The sequence below is a fragment of the Chelonia mydas genome, chromosome 7, assembly GCF_015237465.2.
Source record: "Chelonia mydas isolate rCheMyd1 chromosome 7, rCheMyd1.pri.v2, whole genome shotgun sequence".
Taxonomy (NCBI): Eukaryota; Metazoa; Chordata; order Testudines; family Cheloniidae; genus Chelonia; species Chelonia mydas.
The window spans coordinates 105,011,792-105,033,919 of NC_057853.1; the positions used below are offsets into that span (position 1 = coordinate 105,011,792).

At 37.6% G+C, this 22,128-nt stretch overlaps 1 protein-coding gene across 15 annotated transcripts in view; it reads left to right on the forward strand.

Moving 5' to 3' along the window:
* The window catches only part of ATE1 (arginyltransferase 1), a 202,141-nt gene that overhangs the window by 48,686 nt on the left and 131,327 nt on the right, over window positions 1–22,128 (forward strand). For 14 of the 15 annotated variants that reach the window (XM_037904825.2, XM_037904819.2, XM_027826612.3 and 11 more), the window contains 2 exons: window positions 5,323–5,355; window positions 19,991–20,172. The exons of the other annotated variant lie outside the window; for it this stretch is intronic. In XM_037904825.2, the coding sequence (XP_037760753.1) occupies window positions 5,323–5,355; window positions 19,991–20,172 (215 nt within the window). The remainder of the gene's footprint in view (window positions 1–5,322; window positions 5,356–19,990; window positions 20,173–22,128) is intronic. 15 annotated transcript variants of the gene reach the window in all.

Below are 22,128 nucleotides of genomic sequence, written 5' to 3' on the forward strand. Positions count from 1 at the left end.
TCTATGCTTTTCTTTCTTTTTTTTTTTTTTGCATTAGAAGTTTTGTTGTCTGTCCTGGCAGACTGTGGAACTGAAGGTTAGTAAAATGATGTTGTCACAAGAGTTAAGAGAGCAATTACTAAGCAACTGATGGGAGAAGGGATTTTTAGTCACACTATAAAACTTACGGGGAGAAGGTGTGGGGTTTTTTTATTGAAACCTAGTTAACTATGGTGGTAAATGTTTGGGGTAAAGGATGTCTTTGTTAAAGATTCAGTGTCCTGCTCCTTCAGTTAAAATTAGAGCTCAGGTTAAACATCTGAGACAGGTTCTGATGAGTCTCCCAGGAAAAACAGGGAAGACTGTTGACATTCCTGATGCATAGGTGATAAATATCAAGTAGGATTAAAAAAAAAACAAAAAACCCAAACATCTTTTAGGCCTTGTTTGCACACTAAAGGTACAATAAGGGATGCCAGCTGTTCTTAAAACCCTGTGCTAGTCATCTCCAAGGGGAAATGTTTCTGTTTTTTGTCTAAGAGGTTTTCTTAAGGTCTGTTCCTGTATTACTCCTCTTTATGGACTCAGGCCGGTCTCTTTCAATAGCTGAAGTGTACTTAGCAGCCATTTCCTTCCACAGTGTTCCTGTACAAGGAATTTGTTGTCTTTTCTTTGTACCTGAATAAAATTGTTCCTTAGAGGCCTGGTGAATTTATATCAACACAAATGAAGTCCTTACTATCTGTCGGATTTTAGTCTGTTTTTTACTTGCCAATTGGTAGCACTTAAATTGGGGAATTACCCAGTTCTCCTAAAATCTTGCCCAGTAATGCTCACCCTGCTACAACTACAACAGGTCTGGAGGGAGAGGAGGATAAAAGAACAAAATGTTTGGCCTGGAAAGAGGGGCCCACAGAGAGAATCCTGAGGAACCTCCATTTGGCTTGTATGGAGTTGTCTTCTCTCTCCCTGTGTGTTTGTAGTACCTGAAGAATGCCATCAGGGGGAACTGGCAAACAGTTTGAAGGAAGGAAAAAACTCAGTAGATGGATCTTCTGTTCGTAAAAGTCCAGGAAGCCTGCAGAAAAGCTGTTTCTTCTGCAAGCTCTGTGCATCAGTTCCTGCAAGCAGCCTGCAGTGCATCATGCAGCCCCCCTAAATCAAGCAGAACTGCAATATGTCGGAAGAGGGAATGGGCTTGCTCCAGAACTCATGAAAATATTCCAGAGCCAGCAGATAAGTGGACAGTTATCTGTCTTGTGGGTGAAGATAGATCACTTTAGTTTTCAGGGCTGAGAGTTCGGCACCTTCCATTTAAAATGTTAAAACTGTTCAAAGATTAAGTTCACAGATAACCCTTTTTTCCCCAAAGGTAAATGGCAGCTATTAATCTGCCTCTGTCTTTGAAAATGAATTGCAAAGATAAGCAAACAACTAACATAATCAAAAAGAATATACTTTGTCTTTCAGTTGTGCCTTCCCTCTGAAGAGCTCAAATCACTATACAATCATTAATATGAAGCAGGACTGAGAGCTAACCCTTTCCCCATACATGCTATGTATATTGGATTTATGGTTACTGTTTTGCTTTGAAAGAAACCATGTTCTTAGATGTAGATCTCATTTACCCATAACATCCGATGCAGCTCATAATTTCCCACTAAAAAGTCAGAAATCTTATTTTTCTAGAAGCGTGTATTTGTCTTCTCCACTGGTTCCTTTGAGTTAAAAACTTCCCTACATTCTTTCCATACCCTTTTTAAAGTATTGCTTTCTTAATGTGGCTTTTTGGTAGTATATTCCTCTAATTGTATTTTCAGTTGTATTTTGTTTTATATTGTTTTTGGTAGTGGTTGACAATTTATTATAATAATTGGATTATGATAAATTAATGTAGCACTCATTTTATAATTGTATTTATTGTATGAAAAACTGAAAGCTATTGGTTTATATGAGGTTAAGATTAGAAGTTTGCACTTGCCAAAAGATGTCCAATGATATTTGCAAATAACTGTTGATAAATGGTTTCTGCTAAATAAATGCAGACACTGTGGCCATTTACCTCTTGCATTTAGGGGCAGCACTTTAGAAATGTGTTTGTAATTGTCTTGCATCTGAGAATGAACTTGAATTATACATTCATGGCTAATTTCAGACCTCCTCTTTAAATTGAGTGATTCTGAATCCAGAAAAGATACCTTTGTTTTGCTGGTCAGATTGCATTTTTCATTAAAGTGAAAAGAAAAGGAGAACTTGTGGCACCTTAGAGACTAACCAATTTATTTGAGCATAAGCTTTCGTGAGCTACAGCTCACTTCATCGTATGCATCCGATGAAATGAGCTGTAGCTCACGAAAGCTTATGCTCAAATTGGTTAGTCTCTAAGGTGCCACAAGTTCTCCTTTTCTTTTTGCGAATACAGACTAACACGGCTGTTGCTCGGAAACCTGTTATTAAAGTGAATTGCAGATGTGGGCATCCATCAAAATTTAGCAACCTTTCTGCCTCTCACCAGTCCCACTGCTGCCAAAAACTACACCGTCATTGAATCACTTATTTACGATTACAGTAGAAAACATGGCATTGCTAGTTTTAGAGATTTCTTATGTAAAATATGTTGATGGAGAGCTTTGTTTGTTAGTTTGTTTGTTTGTTTTGGGGCTGTTTGCTAATATTTGTTTATATCTTCACAATCATTGTTTTTTGACTAATTTGAAACACTGATCCGGTGAAGCCTACTTCCTAATTGCAGTTATTATATAGTTGGCTATTAATTGAAAATCATGAACTGAAAGATAAACATAAGTTATCTAAATGTTTACATTTAGATTAGAAACTAAGTTTCTTAAATTTAATTACAGTGGTTTATGCTCCTGGATTATATTAAACAGTTTGTGTTGATTTTTCTGAAATTATAAATATGGAGTTCATTAAACTTAAATCTGCAGATTCTATGGAACAATCAGTTCCTTGCTACTTTAAAATATTTGACTTTCTTAGATAAAATGTCAGGAAAGTTTAATCAATGAATGTATATTTTAATATGAAAGCTTTAGCAGATATAAATAGATGAGGAAAGTAACGTGCAATAATTAGATACGAAATCAAGTGGATGACTTGAAATAGTTTCCCATAAGATTGTGAAATAATTCTAGGTTATTATTTCTCCAGCAGAAAGACTGCTTCTGTGTTTCCAATATTTTCTTGGAAACTGACTTAATCTTTAACGATATGGGGTAGCTGTGGTAGTGAAAGTGCATTTCTGACAAGCAGTATATAGATAACTGCGGCAACATATACTCTCTGGCGAACACAGTTTGGCTGTGGAAACTAAGTCTTAGATTAAGATTAAAAAAAACTTTTCTGAAATCAAATGAATTGCACAGCAGGGCCTTAATCGATAAAACTGTTTGAAAAGTGTCTTTGGCTCAGTTTACTGACCCATAGGGTATAACTTGCACCATAAAGCTAGAGTTACAGATTAAGAACTATTGGGGGTCTTCTGACATCAAAATTAACAACACATGGTTTTTTTTTTTTTTTTTTTCTGGTGCCAGAACCTTCTAAAACTATTGGCTATAATGATTGATATCAAGGTCAAGGAAAACAGACAAGCAATGTAGGAATTTATAAATCTCTGCTCTCTTTTTAGCCTGTGTGCCTCAAATTTGAATGGCTCTTTGGAAAACATAAAATGTGCTTTTTTTCAGAATCCAGAAGTAGAATTAGAATATTACAAGCATACATTTTCCCATGCCTCAGCAATAAAACTCAGAATTACTCAGGGTGTTGAACCCCTTCCTTGTGAGCATATCTGAAAGGGCTAATTATAGACAACACACACAGTTTCCTTGTCCTCAGCAGCTGTTTTTAGACATTGCTTAAAGCATATGTCTAAATATTTACCATTCATTTGTAGGTTAACTTGATTTTATGTGTTTGAGAGAAAATGTAAACAAAATTAGTGCCCTAGGAAAAATCTTAACTTTTATTTCTGTTGAGCTCTTGATTAATTTACTGTAGAATCAGTCTTTTCTCATATACCATAATATACGGTTGTGATTGACTACTCAGTTTGTACTTCACTGATTCTCCAATTAGTGCATTGTAGATTTATGCAGCTTCAGGGGGCTGGAGTCAATTTTTAAGTGATCTGTTTTACAGTAATTTGGCTGTACAAACATTCACTTTCATAAGTAAGGGTTTTTTTAGGATATGTATAGCACTTTTGACCTAAGGTCAACAATGCCAGTGTAGTTTACATGTTGACAAGTTGGCATTTTCCTACTTTATTCTGTTGTAAGAAAGATCGTTTGCTGTGGGAAGTCTTGTTTATCAATGATACCATACATATACTCCTTCAGAGAGAATTAATCCTTTGCCTATATAAATCACAGTAAATTCATTAGGGGAGGAGTGAATTAAACCGGGCAACATAACACTACCTGTTAAATAAATTGATTATATTTTAAAAAATCCATTTTGGGATAAACTGATCCCTGTAGTATCTTTAAAATATTGACCAATACCTATTGTGCAAAATAAGTAAAAGTTATGCTGCTTTATTTAGAAGATAAATGGCATTGGGTAAATTACATTATTGTATATTCATAGTCTTTTTTTTTTTTAATCTTGAACACAATCACAGTCTTTCTGTTAGAGTTTCTCCTTTTACGGCAAACTATTTGTGGCACATCAGTATATGCTGAAGAAAAACTCTAGCTTTGAGAACACTTGCACTTTCAGGAAGTTGGTTTTCATGGACCTGTGCAGGCACGATTTTGACTGATATGCTGCCTGTAAATGTTAAGATTTAACCAATCTCTACCACCAAACAGGAAGGCCAAAAAAAAAGGTACTTTAGTGATAAGGATGGTAGGATGGAGGAGCAAGAGGCGTGGAGGTGGGAAGAGGAACTTTGAGCTTGTGCAGGGCATGGATTTAGAATAAAAATAAACCAGACACAAACTTTGTATATGTAACTGTAATTTTACGTAGTTTTCCTTGGTCCCTTCTGGCAATTTTTGTATTTTTACCTGTTTTGTATTTGACAGAAGATTTCAAATGTTTTGTAAAATTAGTTCAAGTTTTATCTTCCAGTACTGGTAAATAAGACATACAGTAGTATATTTTTGGAAGGTTTATTTTAATTTATGGAATCAGCTGTTTTTACTTTCAATGGTTTGTTTTGGAAAACAAAGTATTCTTAGAGATTGCATAAACTTCAGGGTATTCAAATTAATAGAGAAAATTTAACTTCAATGCTAACATTCTCTTGTTTCTCTGTTGTTTGTTCTGACCATCCTCGGGCGACTATGCTTCTGGTAAATCCTTCCAATGCAGTTCACAAGATTCCTCTGCGATTCTCCACTTGAGGTATGAATTTAATCTTAATTCTAAACTTTGAAATGATTTAATTCCAGCGTATCTTGGTTTCTTTTGCCTTCTGTAAACTGTACTTCTACCAGATCATTATCTAGATGTTACAATAAGAGGACTATCTGTAAGGGACATAGGCTGAGATTTGCAAAGGAGCCTATGGGAGAGGCACATTCTTCCTTTGAATTTCAGTGGGAGTTAGTCGCCTTAACTCCTTTAGGCTCTTTTGATAAACCCAACCATTGACTCTGGTGTGCACAGTACACCTATATTTTAGTATTGGGGATTGCATAAATAGAGGCAAAACCCGGAAGCCCTTAGTCAAGCAAAGCTCTTCAGGACTTTAGAATCAGGTCATGAAAGGCTAATAAGACATGTAAATTTCTGATTGATTTAAGTTAATGTTAAAAAATCGTGGTTGGATATTTTTTGTTTGCTTTTTAAATAATGGCCAGGTATCTGATTGAATGTTATAACTATCTTAGGATGCCATGCTATCTTTTTCCCTCTTCTCTTTAGTAGTAGTCACTAACGCAGAATCTATCCATAGTCTGGGAGAGAAAGGTATCAAATTATTAAGGGCATCATTAGTGCCCCTCCAACATTATAGAGGGTAGGGCCTTCTGTCCCTGCATTCCAGCAACATCAGCTTCATTGCCAGTCCAGCAAGATCTCTTGGCATATTTTGAGGGGGACTAAAGGGGCAGAAGTTAAGTAAAATTCTAAAGTTTTCATTGTGTTAATGTGCTTTCTCTGACCCCCACATAGGACATTTCATTCAATGCTTAGGACACTTGGTATTCTAAAGACCAGGCTTACTTTATATACTAATTATGAAACATGTTCGACAGTAATGTACCAAGCCTCAGTGAGTGTTTGTCCCTACAAAAGATGTTTTAACAAGTGAGGAGCTCTGTTTCTTATTTTAAATTGATTATGTTAATGTTTATCAGTTTCAGTGTCTAGTTTTTGTCCTCTGAACTGATTCTCTGGCTCTGTTACTACAGTACAAATCCAAAATAAATAAACAAATAAATTTAATAATTGAGGAACATGCCTGTTTGGTTCTATGCTGCAATTAACTTCCTCAGCCATCAACAAAATCCTTTCTCTGCCTTCCTTAAGATTCCATCTGCAGTGCACAGACCTAAGGCACTTTTGAGGACACGCCGTATAGTAAGGTTGTTGTTGCTCACTAGGTCTGGGAAAGATATCTTTTTTTAAAATAAGACATCCTCGTTTTTGCTTAAAAGGGGTGCAAATGGTAAATTGGATATTGCATCAGTTGGCTTTGCAGAAGTTTGGCTAGCACGCCTGTTTTATTCTGCTCATCTCAATCCATTGTTGTGACAAAGTGCAATAAGACTTTAACCTTTTCAGGATCCACTCTTTTAATGTTGGGGCCTGCATGCCAAACCAGGGTGGCTGTTACCAGGAAAATCTTTGTGTAAGTGAAAATTTTCACAAGATGTTGAAAGCACAGTAGTCTACAGGGCCTAACAGGATCTAAGATCTTTACTGTGCTCACATGCTTATGATTATATGTGATCACCAATTTTCTGTTCCTCTGCTCTCATTGCTGGCAGAAGTTTTTATCACAGCCTGACAGCTAGTCCCCTAGCTGGTTCCTAAATGCATGCTTGTTACATGGCTCTTCTGCTGGTTTAAAATAAGTTCACTAGTAGGTTTCTGGAAAATGGCTAATCTGTCAGCCTCAGTTTGTTTAATATCCTTTTTTCTTTTAAGAATTAAAACGATGGAAAAACATTTTTTGGGCGGGGGGGGGGGAAGGGCAGGGGGAAAGAGGCTATGCATAAAATCTCATGTCATACTTTGGGTTATTATGTCAATACAAGTAAATTAGAAATGATCAAAAAGCAAACTCAACATTAAGAAAGATTTTCTCCCTTTTTGGCAGTTTGTTTGTAAAAACAGGTCTGTTGTGAAATAAAGGAAAATTAAGTGAACACATCACTTTTTAATCTTATCTGCTTTTGTTCTAAAGAGGAGTCCAGGACTAGTGACTAAGAACTGAGAAAGGAGTTCACAGTTTGGAATGATGATTGAGATTACTTTATTTCCAGAACAAATACTGGAAAACAAAAATGTGGTACTGTCTTTGTTGTATGTCTTAAAGAGTTAACGACCACATGATGGCAATGAAATTGTCAGGTTATAGTAATTACACCAGTAATTTGATATGTTGCAGTTTGAATGAAGCCATGTGTGGAAGGTTTGTTACTTTTCTCTGCTGAATCTACCTCCTTTACATTCCTGCAAGCTGAAGACTAATAGAGCTCATTAGACTTTATAGGAAAAGGGCTTTTATCACCTCGTCAAGTCAGGCAGCAGATTTCCATTATATTTCTAATTTTGTATGGCTACATAGATGCTGATGTACAGTTCCCTGCTAGGTTTATGCTAGTATTCTTTCTTACAGACATTTTTTATTGACATTTAGAAGCTTGAATTAAATTTTGTGTGGCACCACTTACAGATGTCTTCAATTAGATGAAGTTAAATAAAAGGGGTTGTATATCTGAGGCCAAAGGATTCTTGAAATTCTCTATTCTAAAATGATTTCCACAATCCAATCCAGTAGGATGCAGCTTCTTCCATTTTGAGGGGGGGGGGGGGGGGGGGAAATTCAAAGCAAAACTAAACCTTATGTGAGTTTGAATTTGTTTTGAATTTTTAATCTGTATTAGCTGCAGCAAGTACCTATATTAAAATAGTCTTCCCACTCATTTTATTTCTCCTTCCTTTATTACTTAATTCAGTCTTGAGGTATTGCCATCAATTCTTAAACATGAATTAAAATATTATTTCCTTCGAGATATAATAGGTGACAGTGGAAGAACAGACAACTCTCTAGCAAAAAATACAACTCTGTAAAGAGAACCATCCTATTTTCCCCGCTAAGACTATATAAAAAACATTCAGCTCTTTATCACTGCTAAAGATTTTGGTGTCTTCTCAGTCTGTCTAGACAAGAGCAAGATTGATGGTGTGGTACAATGCACAGCAATCTGCCATATAAATATTAGCAGAATAGCTGAGAATTATTCAGTGAGTAGAAATAAGCATATCGGTGATGACACTCTCTTGTGGTACTCATTGGTGTTTACTTGGAGAAAATTCAATGCTCTTAAAACAGAAAGTTGCAAAGTCAAGTAAGAGTTTGTACATGAAGTCCTCTCTGCACAGAAATGAGAATTTACCTTACAAAAATACCAAGATTGGGGACAAGAGTAGGACTACAGTAAACGATCTTCTGAAGTTCCAAATGTTTGTGATGTTGGCAAATCTTTATTAAGCATAATTGTTAAATAGATTTTTGGTAATCAGCAAATCTTAGTCAGGTTTTTGTTATGTTTTTGTTACCCTCATTGGTTTGCTTTCCCCCATTTTACAAGCCTTCCTATCTGTCCTCTTCCCAGGCCACTTATGTTACTTCTTTATGGTCTCTCTTTGCCCTGTCTTTCCCTCACTTTGTCTCATCACCTCATTTCAGGTTCAGAACTTTATGCAAGACACCTGTTACTAGCATTGACAATGGATTTGCCATCAACCTTCTAAAATGCACCAGACAAGCTAGCTTTCAGAGCAGGCACAGCTTACATGTTTTGCTAAACTTTCAGGGTGAGGAACGAATGTGCTTGTGACAGCTGGTTTGCTGGCTGGACAACTATTTTCTTCCCCGACCGCCCCTTCTAAAAATATTTAAACATGCTGTTTAGTTAGTCCCCATCCTCCACCCCCCAAAAGTCATGGGTTACTGTTTAAGAAGTTAAATTTAAGGTTTGATTTATTATGCAGTGCTTAAAATATGTGGTTTATATTTTAGAAGAATAGAACTAACAAAAAGTTTGTGCTCCAACAGAAATTCTAATATTTTTATATCTGACCTTTTATATTCATGCTGTTCAGAAAACATCTGTTGGCCAATAAAGTTCTGATGTTTTAGAAAAACTAAGATTAATGGGATTGGTGTATAAGGTAATTCTATATTATATCCTGTTAGCCCTTAGTTACAGTTTGTGATAAAAATAACTGATATTTTTTTAAATGTCAGTTTTCTCTGCAGTTTCTTTGTCTTCTATCAGAGGGGTAGCCGTGTTAGTCTGTATCCATAAAAACTCCTTGTTCTTCCTGTCTTTGTTGGTCACAAGGCCAAGACCAATCAATACAAAAACTTTTCACCTTCCTTATCCAGCCCATCAAATTTTTGTTCAATCTCTGTTCTCCCTGTCTTTAGTTGCATTGCTGTGTAGCAGCTGTGTGGTGGTCATCATCTTTAACTCTTCATTTAACCAGTTTTAGTGCTAAGTGACTACAGCTGAGGAGACAATGGTTGTGAGTTCTTTCCTTTTAAGATCTTACCCTTTGCTTTTCCCCCCACATACAGATGATGTCATCTGCTGGACTTAATTTGTTCAGTTCTGATGGGATGAGGTTACCTTAAATACATTGTAACTAGACCAACCAATGGATTAGACTTTTGATGTCATTCTATCTGAAGTTAAAAAAGGTATGAGAATCTTGCAGAATAAACTGAGTAGGATTATACAAGCCTCTGTAAAAGGACAAAATCAAATTAAAACAGAAGTAGCCTCAGAAGATATTGCAGCACTTGAGAGCGGGGGGAAAGATGGGGCCTCGTTGGGACCACCCTTTCTTCCCAGTGCCCCAGGATGCAGAACTGTGAAGAGGTGAGGCATCCCTTTCCTCGGGAGGACCAGGGCCAATGCAGAGCCCCCTTGCCCAAGCCAGGTAGGCTGGGGCAAGAGAAAAAAATCAAGGGAGCCAGGGTCATAACTTTCAAGCCAACAGAAGCAAATGCAAAAGCAGGCTCTGCACCAGCCACCTTTGGACACTGATGATGTCATCAGCCAGCTTTCTACAGTTTTCACTGTGGATCAACAGTGACAAGGTGTCACTAAGCAGTTTCTTTGAATTTATTCCTGTTTCTAGGAGTTCTTACAAGAAGAGTCTGATAAAGTATCCTGGGTCCATTAAGATTCACTACTTGAGATACTTGCCAAAATTTTGCAGCATTTCAATAGATTACTTAAGGCAGTCACTTACCTTAGACCCTTTCACCGGGGAGCCTTAGTCCTACAAAGGTTGTGAGAACCTTCTCTCTTCCCCTTTGAATCTTCAACCTTAAGTTTTTATCTATTAAAGTGAGTTTCTAATGGCTATTACTCGTGCCTCCTTGATGGAGGAGAGAGCTACACTTGTGTAAGGAACCTTAAAAATAAGACATGAGCATATTTGGACAACTACATTGTTTTCTTCTGAAGGTAGCTTTCAAATTTTACCTCAGTCAGGGTATGTCCATTCTCTCTTTTTGTCCCAACGTAGGCAAGAGAAATCAAATTAAAAAGTAAGTAGTAATTTGCTCTATAAATTTTAGTTATAAAATTAATAGGTATATTATTATAGAACTGTACAAAAACATTCAAAAAACTTTCTTGATTAAAGACCAGCAGTCTATTTTCACATATTTGATCTGTAGAGGACAAACTCAGGGAAACTTAGTGTTCCAAAATGAACAACTCAAAATCATTTGTTACGAAAATCTTCATAAGTATAGAACCCATAGCATTCCACTCTTCTGCTGTAAGTATTTTAAAACTAGGGCACATTCAAAATGCAAGAGATTATGAACGTTAGCATATACAATCCTCACTTCAGAGCTGTTGAGTACAATGCTTTTTGGTACAAAGATATAATAATTGGTTTCCCATCCAAGGCCCTCATCCTGCAAAGATATAAATTCCTGAGTAATTTTGTGTGTTGTGAGTGGTCCCATTGACTCCAATGGGAGTGTTCAGAGTGCATTAAGCTAAGCACATGTGCAAGTGTTTGCAGGATCAGGGCCCTGCTATCTCCTTATCCCAACCCAATTTAGCGTGTGAGAGCTGTCAGGATCACATGACAAAGTGCATGACTACAAGCTGCATGTCTTGCTCATTTTTCGTTTTCCCTTTGATGTTGGATACACTGTTTATATACTGCTAGCACTCCCAATTGCTTTTCAGATACACTAATAGTAAGAGCTTGCAAATTAGCAAACTCTTTTCAAAAGAAAGCAGAAACCCTTTATTTAAAACAAAAATATTTCCCCTGAGGAATCCAGGATTGGTAAATTTAAGACACCAATATTTTTCCCATTATTGTTAGGGTGACATTCATTTTTCATCTTCACAATTTACTTTAGTTTTTAGTTCTCTTTTTTTCCTAGAAAAGTGTGAATAATTCTGTTTAATTTCATTATGGAAAACTACAATTTCTTCAATACTGGTTCATGGAAAAAAAATTGAATGTACATTTACTGAGGTTGTTTAGAGAAAATAGTTTCTTCATTGGCAAGCAAACCTCAGATTGTATGCTTAGGTTTCATCCAATAATTGCTACATACTGCAGCGAGTTTGCTTCTTAGGTTATATATAAAATTGTGGTACTTTGAGGCTTAGCTATCATAGCTAATTAAAAATCAGTTTAAAGCTTGTAACAGTCTTGAAACCTATAAGGATTCATATGAGTGCTGACGTTTGATTCAGTCGTTCATATTGTGAGAAATGGGAAATAAAAATATTTGGCCAAACTGTGAAGTCATTCCACATTTATTTCCTTGTGGGTATAGAGAATTATTATCAGCTACAAGAAAACCAGCAAAGATTTACATTTTTCAAATATATTCCAGAGTTGCTTTTATCAGTGACCTTTTTGTTGAGAATATATAGCGTACACTGCATCAACCGACGAAGTGAGCATGACTGTTCAAAGCCACCAAAACTGAAGAAATTAAAAATTACGACATATTGTAATTCAGTCTGACTAGTAAATGGGCATAATGTTAGTGTGATAGCATACAGGATCCTTTAAGTTGTCCCACCCTCTCCCGACCACATACACACAGTTAACTCCAGCATTAGCAGAGTTCCAATAAAAAGCGAGGGCACACCTGGCAAAAGATTCCCTCTAGAACCCCTGAGAGCGTGGCTAGCTACCAGGTTCACAGAATACTGGGGAGGCGCTTTGAAAGCCATAAATTCACTGACCCCAGGGAAAACTGTATCTAGACTAGAAACAAGAGATTTCTTCCTTTCCTTTCCCTTTATGAGTAGTATAGACTTGTCTTCTCACCTTCGTCTTTACATCCAAAGCAGAAGAGAAAGAACGTATGATCCCTTAATTGTTATGGTTAACGTTACATTCCATCTGGCAAGTGATAGTTGCTGTACTTCAAGGTTCATCAGGAATAGGTAGAGTGACCGGACTATATAGGAGTAAAACTACACAGTTACCTTGATTGTAAGTTCTTTGGGACAGGAACCATCTTTTTGTTTTGTTTATGTACAGTGCCTTGCACAATAGGGTCCGGGGCCATTACTCCTACGTGCCCTGGTAATACAAATTAATAATAATAAATAAAGTAAAGCTTCTAAAAGAAAAGTGAAAGTGACTGACATGCATTCAAGCGATCTGGGACATTGACTATCATAAGTGAAGTTTGAATATAACAATTTACTATAAACATGTTCCACTGTATTACTGGACTTATGATCAATACAATATATTAGATCAGGGATCGGCAACCTTTGGCATGCAGCCCGCTCCCTGGCAGGCTGGACTGGTTTGTTTACCTGCCACATCCACAGGTTCGGCCGATCGCAGCACCCACTGGCAGTGGTTTGCCGTTGCAGGCCAATGGGGGCTGCAGAAAGCGGTGTGGGCCGAGGGATGTGCTGGCCGCCGCTTCCCTCAGCCCCCATTGGCCTGGAGCGGCGAACCACGGCCGGTGGGATCTGTGATCGGCCGAACCTGCAGATGCGGCAGGTAAACAAACCGGCCCGCCAGGGAGTTTATCCTGGCGGGCCGCATGCCAAAGGTTGCCGATCCTTGTATTAGGTGATATAAGTTAATATTAAATATGATTTAAAGCACTAATGATAAAACATTGAGATGTAAAAGTTTATAGCCAGTATGGTATGAGGTCAAAGTAGAATCAAACCCTCTGGTGTTAATAGAATAGGTAGCTAGTTGAATGATAAGTGCAATTAATATGTAACAAAAATACATTTTATTGTACTTTTTTGACATGATATAAGCTAGTTTATCTTTTTATTTTGGTCCTGATTTTAGTTCTTAAATCTACATTTTTGATTGCACCCGTTGCACCCATAAATCTTTATAATTCTCACACCAATGAAGCCTTGATTTTTTTTCATATTGATACCTAATATTAGCATTTGAGACCTGGTAGCCTCAACCCTCCTCCGGGGTTGCGGGGGAGAACTAATTTTGCTTGTTTTTGTATAAAACTTCAACTTGTTCACTGGGAGTATGGTGTATATTCAGATATCCCACACTCTTGTGTTTTGGGATTTAAATTACTTAGTTGGTCTCTTAAACGAGATTTGCTGCAGAGAATATTGTAATAGGACGTTCTTATTTCTATCACTCTGCCTCTCTTCTTATGTTTAGCTGATACAAAAAACTTCCTGGGACTGTTTTACCCTTTTCCCTGCCTGTTTTTTAAATTAAAATGTGATACATTTTCAAGAATATATTCAACTAATCTATTCAAACTAAATAAATATTGAATTTTGTATATTTTTCTTTCTCATTATTTCCTGTGCTAAAAAACAGCAAACAAAACTGTCAAATGTATTGCACTAGATAATAAAATAAGGATATATTAGCAGAGGTTAATTAATGGCCAGTGGTGGGGCATGAATTGTTCAATTATAAACTATGCTGCTTTCTGTGAGTCAGTGTCTGTTAACTCAGGGTACAGCACCCTGTGAGAAGGGGTGGGTGTCCGAAGGCTTGGGATGGTACAAGATACCAGCAGCTCCTGCTGTACCAGATGGCCTGGAGCCAGGCCACCCAACAGTTTGCACCATGTTCTACTAACCTAGGGTTGAATCAAGCCCATTGCCTTTAAAATACCATAATAAAAATAATCCAAATGTTAGATCTTGTTTGAAGAAAAGGTAGCATTCAAGGTCATTTGCCTCAGACTTGTGAGGGCCTGGGGTTTTAATAATATAGCCCTTAATCACAGCATACCTAGTTGTGTTGTGATTCTCTCTCACAGCTTGAGGTTTAGCTTTTTTTTCCTCTGGTGTTTTTCTTTTTAATGTAATTTATTAAATGAGGGAAAAAAAACACTGTTAGCTTTTTAATTCCCCATTTTTTTTCACTTGGACCATGTTGTCTTTAGACACCCTCTTATTAAAACCCTGAAGGCATAAATATTTTAAACTGCGTTACTAGGGGAATATTATTTCTAACATCAGACTGTTTCAACAGAGTGCTTTTGACATTGGATTTCTTGGCTCGTTAATTTTAGAAGCTGTGGCACTTTTTGTAGTAATCAGAATAACTCAGAGTTTTTGTGGAATAAGAGTTAAGGTGCAGTGTTTCTGGTAGATGAGGTGAGCCCTGTACGATATATCTTAATCACCTGATGTCAATTATTGTGTACTTAGCATAGCGAGTGCCAAACATTGTCCCAGAAGGACACTTTAATACTGCAAGGTGCTATGAACCCATTTCTGGAGGGACAGATCAATATTTCACATTGACTTAGTATTCTAGATCTGTTATACCTGAAAAGCCACTAGATGGAACTTAATACAAGTAAGACCTCAAGTTCAATGGAGTTGAGCATTCACTAAGATATTGGGGAGTGTGGGGAACAATATGTTACAAAAGATTACTTTGCATGAAAGGAGGAAATGTGTAAAATAAAACTTTGTTTGGTGAGGTTTGGTTTAATATAATGTAGATTCCAGAACTTTGCTGGGAATTATTGGCATGCCTGTAATATATTCATTGTAAAATAGAATTTGTTTATAATATTTTACAATAATTGAATTGGTGGGAATTAATAGTGGGAATACTTAAGGTATAAATAGTAAATACTGTACCTGACATCTGACATCTTCTTTTGCGGAGGTTCATTGATTCATTTTGGTTGAGATGATGTATATGCATCTTCTCCCTCTACTCGCTGCCATCTGCGCACACACAGGCATTCTTTTACTTCACAAAATAACTGCATGTTAGCTGAAATGTTATTCTATATACTCTATGCTATACTTTGAAAGTTCAACAAATCCTGTTGGACAGTTTTTAACTTCAGATATTTAAGTTTAGACTTTTTTTGCATGTGGATAAAAGTTTACTCTTCCAACTTTACTGCTTCACAGAGATTGACTTTTTAAAGTGTGAAGAAATTAGAAGCAGTTTAATTTAGAAGAAACACAAGTACTCATTTCTGAAGCTGTGTAATGCAAAAGCATAAACAGCATTTTCTGCTAAATTTAAGGTACTGGGATGTGACTCTTCAAATAGAAATGCACCTCTATTGCACCTCTCTTGGTGGAATAAGACAAAAATAGAAAAACTTATTGCTCTTAATATATTTCAGTCCATGTCTTCTTGCTGAGGGCCTTATCAATATCTGTTGAAAGGGTGATGTGCAGTCTGAGTGCATGCAAGGGGCAAGAGCGTGATGCTCCAACAATGCTGGACCAGTGGAACATCAGAGCAAGCACAAATTAGAGCAGATTGTTCTATCTTGAAATAATGGCTAAACTGACCCCTGACTGCTTGCAGAAAGTGTTAAGAAGAGCTCTGGTCCACCTGAGGAGCTGGTGCTTAAAGTAGTGTTGCTTTCTCTTGGGACATGGATGTGAAAATAATCCCTAATGAAGAATTAATCATTAGATATAATATAGAAATAACTTGTTTTTTGTCTTGAGTAGCTGCTGCATGCACAAATAGTTTATATAAGAAAAAACATAACTGATCTGCATAGAAACAAGTCTGTGTATATGCACTATAGTTTGAGGTCCACTTTTTTTATTGATACACAAGCTGTCAGTTTCATATTTAGTGTTAGTAATACCACACTGCAGTTATTGGTTGAAAAAGCAATTGGTGAAATCTGTGCAAGGAGAAACATCTGAGTTTTAGGCCTTAAAATCTTGAAATTGTCCCATTTAGAGGTTTAATATTAACAAGGTTATTTCATATAATTTTTTTGGAAAATGGGGGAATATTTTGAAAATATAGATGTAGGGCATGCAGCTTTCCTAAATAAGATGTTAATCTTGCTAGTGTACTCCAATCTTAGCTCTGGTTCAATGCATTTAGTTTGTAATAACTATAGCCAAATACTTTCTCTTGTGCCTTTTATAAATGGTCATATTGTAAACACTACTTGCATGGTCTTTATCATTGGAATTACTTGTTTGAACAATTCAGTCACTTTTACCAAACAAGTCAGTTGAAATTATTTTTGCTCATGTGACTAATTTTTGACATATGGTACCAATCAAAATAAATTTGACTGACCATCATCTCTTCAGTCTAGGCTATGGTATAAAAATTCTTCACTTAAACCCACCTTCTGTTTTGTAATGTAAAACAGTTGGCAATAGAAGGTAATATCAGATTTATTGAGTGAAAAGTAGTTCTTTCTGAAGAACTTGTTGTTCAGTGAAAAACATGACAAGATGGATAATTAAGTTGAACACTGTGGAATTCAGGATTAAAGGGAACTAAACGGTAAAGAAAATGTCATGCCAAAGTCAGTTGTGCAATACATTTTAATTAGAAGATGGTTTTCTTCTTAGTTTGAAGAACTAGTCTCTGGGTTTAGATACTTACCTAATCTGCATACTAGACTGTCTATACAAACACACAACAACAATAAATTATATCCCTACAGCCAACCACCCTGCCCTGCCCTCTCTTTAGAGAGCTGAGAAAAAAGATAAGCTCTGAAGATTCTTCCGCAACAAATACTTTACAGTTTGAGTTTCTCCACTAGTTACTATGAATACTCTAAATTACTGTAAACATTAAGCGCCTCAATACGTGTCTGAGAGCAGTATTGTACCAATTTTAAAGATAAAACTGAGAAATGGAATTTCTCTGGCCTAAGTCACATAACGAATCATTTTTGGTACTTGGAATACAAAAGGTCGTCCCGCCCCCGGTAATAGCTCACCTTACCTGATCACTCTCATTAGAGTGTGTATGGTAACACCCATTGTTTCATGTTCTCTGTGTATATAAATCTCCCCACTGTATTTTCCACTGAATGCATCTGATGAAGTGAGCTGTAGCTCACGAAAGCTTATGCTCAAATAAATTTGTTAGTCTCTAAGGTGCCACAAGTACTCCTTTTCTTTTTGCATATTCTGAAAGTAATATGTTAAATGAAGAGGCATGAACAAAATCTTGTCCTGCATCGTAGTTAGTTGTGGGTTGATCTGGGACCATACTCAAAACATACTTGCCATAAAACCATAAATTATATCCTCAGAAATCCTGACAATTTGTAGTAAAGCAAAAAGTGTTACTAGAATTTAAGTATTGTACTCTAAGTATGAGAGCACATTGCCAAGATTGTTTTCCTGTTTGTTTTTTGAACCCCACAAAGCAGAATACTCATCTTCAAAGTTTGTGCTTCACTGAACTTGGCACTTTTCCTTGAAAATAATTTTGCAATGGAAGCCCTAGGTAACATACAGAGAGCATGACCTTTTAAAATGCAAATAGTATATCAGAACGGTGTAGCAGTGTTACTGACAGTAAGGTATACACAACTTGTTAGTAGCGTATGTAGTGTAACACCAAGGTTACATATTTAAACCCAAAAGGCAGAGAATATGAAGTAATAATTAAGGTTCTCATAGTGACAGTAACCCATATTGTACAATATATTCATGTATGCATTTAACAACCTAGCTAGCAACACTCTGTGATAGATGCATGAGTCAATGTTGGACCTGCATCCAACCGTCCTCTAGGGGAAATGTATATGTGTTTGACCACCTGTGGGAATTTGAGGCTATGGCTACACTGCCCTGCCCTTCTTACAGAACTCTATTAATGCAAACAAACCTTTTAGTTCTGCCCTTGGTGTCCACACAGGGGAGTTACAGAACAGCCCTTTGGTGTACAGTGCTGTTTATTCCCCTGTAGTCTGAACAATGGGGCACTGTAGACAAGTCCTGAGAAGAGCTCCTCAGAGTCCTACTTCTGAACATTTTTGACTTTTCCAAAATGGGAGAAGCAAAAAATAAGTCCTCGAATTAGTTTTAATAATAATAATAGAAATCCCAAACCTAGACATTTAGACAGAATTGTTCATATTAATATAGCACTCTGTGCTATGCTACATGATTACACGATTGAAGCCTTGAGTCAGTTTGTATCATTGAAATTGGTAATCTATACCAGCAACTGATCAGAAAAGAACTATGGGTTTTTTTTTCCCCATCTGAACAAGATTACAAGTGAGCTTCTTGTTATAGAAAAATGAGTTTGTTCCAATAATCATAAAGCAGACGTGGAGGGGTAAATCTAATCTCTTTCCAGCAACTGCAAAACTAACATCATATCACTAGTTCAAGGATGTGCTCCTATATCATAGCTTTTTCTGACAAATTCTTTGATCCCTGTAGGACCTATTCAGTCTAAATGGTGGCTTTAATAATTAAGGCTAGATCCTTTATATATTACACAAAAATCATTACATGTATTCAGATCGTAAATAGCTATTTGTTTTATTTAACAATGCATGGTGTTAAGATAAGATTGCACACTTTCTTTCTTTGAAGGGAAAAGAGTCAAAACAGACCTTTCCTGCTTTATTTCTTGCTCCCCATTGCTAATAAACTAAGAACATTGCTTACAGTTCTAAGTGCTTAGTCCAACAAGAATTATCTTCTGTTATACAGTAAGCAAGACTACAAAGCTTAAATTTGGTTCTTCAGCACCCTGAACTTACATACGATTTTTAAAAATAAATTCTTAACAAATCAACAAGAGGATATTAATGACAGTGGAAGAAATATAAAGCATTTATTAATCATAGAAGGTTAGGGTTGGAAGGGACCTCAGGAGGTCATCTAGTCCAACCCCCTGCTCAAAGCAGGACCAATCTCCAATTTTTGCCCCAGATCCCTAAATGGCCCCCTCAAGGATTGAACTCACAATCCTGGGTTTAGCAGGCCAGTGCTTAAACCACTGAGCTATCATTAAATAACACACACATTTGGTGGCATGTCCCTTATAAAGGTAGAAGTAGGAAAAGACTCACAGCCATATCAGGGAAAAGCATCGTTTGCAATACCGCTTTAAATTGCACATAAAACAATCTGGAAAAAACGCAGATAATTTTGATTTCTCCTAATTTCAGCAGAATCACTTTTCTGATGTTTGGTACAGAAAGTGTAGACTAATAATCATGACTATAGAGAGAACCATGCATTGACACCATCTTGCAAGCTATAAAGCTAACTCTGTGAAATGCATGTTTTTTCAAAACAGGAATTGATTGTCCATCTTATTTGATTTTGATACGTCAAGATTTTAGGTATTCCTGGAGATTTCACACTGCATTATTGTTTAATAGTGATAGAGAACAAAAGTAGTATGGAAGTGGAGGGTCTTCAAATTGTGTGTCCATCCCGTGTAGTGTGGAATAAGATTGCATTGTGTGTGGTGTTCTCTGCTATCTTTTTTTCAGTTTTGTTTATACAGAAAACTTGTTTAATCACTAATTATCCCTTTTTTTTTTGTTTGTTTCCCTTAGGCAGAGAATCCTCCCAGTGGTCCTGATTGTGGTTATGGTTCTTTTCACCAGCAGTATTGGCTAGATGGGAAGATAATTGCTGTGGGTGTAATTGATGTTCTTCCATACTGTGTGTCCTCTGTGTATCTGTACTATGATCCTGACTATACTTTCCTATCTTTGGGAGTCTACTCTGCATTAAGGTAAGAGGAGAACATTTTTGATCTTCAGTTAGTAGTGATTGATATTTGCTCTTAAATTTGAGTTTGTGTACTGTATTTCAAACCAAACCTTATACTGGAGATATTAAGCAAGAGTTTCTTGTTTAATTTTGATGAGGGAGAAGCTTTTAGGGGAAAAATCCCTTTATGTAGTTACTCGAGATTTAGCTTAAGTTCTGAACGTTCTCAGCATTGTCTACTAAATGCAGCTATAAAATTTCCATGTAGATTGAAAATATAGAATTACATTTAGAAGAGGGAAGACAATACTGAAATTGAAGTTTTCTTATTTGCTTCATCTTTTTATTTGGATTAGGAAATTGAGTTTTTAAGTGAAGGCTTTTATTTTTTATTAATCAAGCTTTATATCACAATAGACTAGATTTTGTCATTCTTGGGCCAGGTCTACACCACAGACTTATATTGGTATAACATTTCTCAAGGGTGTGAAAAAGCCACACCCCTGAGCAGCGTAGTTATGCCCACCTAACCCCCAGTGTAGACAGCGCTATGTTGGTGGGAGAGCTTCTCCTGTTGACATAGCTACAGCCTCTCATGGAGGTGGATTACCTATGCTAATGAGAGAAGCGCTCTCATTGGTGTAAGAGCATCTTCACTTAACTTCTTTAAGTGCAGACCTGCTCTTACTCATGTGAGGTAGTCCTTCACTCCTCAGGTAGTCTCATTGATTTCAGTGTTTACTATACTTCAGTAAATTTTTTTCAGCAACTAAACTATTTGTCAAAAAATGCATTTTTCAGCTGAGCAAAACTCAAAAATTTGATACAAATTCAACAAATAGTATAGGACAAACAAATTTTTGTCAGGATTAAGATGCTCTTCACAAAATGAGAAGAGGTGAGTGAAGAGGAAGGAAGTGGGGTGATGGTCTCTCCTTATAACTTTTAGCCCAGTGGTTAGGCCACTCACGTGGGATGTGGGAGACCCCTGTTCAAGTCCTCACTCTGCCTGATGTGGAGAAGGTATCGGAACTTCTTCGAGTGATTGCTCATGTGTATTCCACAATAGATGTGCGTGCTCGCCACGTGCACCGGTCCCGGAAGATTTGCCCCTAGCAGTACCCTTAGGGAGAATCATCCCAGCGACTCCTGGAGTGGCGCCTCCAGGGCGTAGTATAAGGGGCGCTGCACGCTCCCCCCACCCTCAGTTCCTTCTTGCCGCTAGTGAAGGTGCATCGGAACTACTCTACTCCAGCTTTGCTGTAGCTCGTCCCCAGAACTTTTTGTTTGTTCAGTGTTAGTACCTGTAGTTAGTTAGCTGTTCAGTTAGAGTGCCCGGGCCAGGGCATGCCCTGGGTTTTAAGTCGTGCAACACTTGTAGGCAATCTATGCCAAGGAGTTACCAGCACACAGACTGTTTAAGCTGTTTGGGAGAAACCCATATCAGTGATCGTTGCAAGATTTGCAAGTCGTTTAAACCTCGGACTGAGAGATTAGGCTCCAGGCTATTCTGATGGAGTCGGCGCTGACCCCGACTCTGGTGTGCCGCTCCAAGTCGGCACCGGGCACCGCGGCGACTTTCTGGCGCCTTCGACCAGTCGGCACCGCTCCCTGTACACGGGGCACAAGAAGGCAAAGGAAACGCCTTCTTTGTAGCGGCAGCGAGGGAAACCAGGGGCAGAGACTAGACCCATGTCAGGTAGTCCTTGATCCCCTCCGGCCTCAAGGCCTCCGACTCGCGTAAAGCGGAGTAGCCCAGCCACTTTGGAAACGCCGGAGGCCCTGCAAGCGGCCTGGGACGTCATGTCCATGCCAGTACCAGGAGCGCTGCCGATATTGGCACCACACTCCAGGGGCAAGCCATCGCTGGGTTCTCCGAAGTCGCCCCCAGCTTGGCACCGGTCTCAGGCCAGGGAACGTTCCCAACGCCGTTCGCCACCCAGCGACAGTTCAGGGCGTAGCCCTCAACTCCCACCAG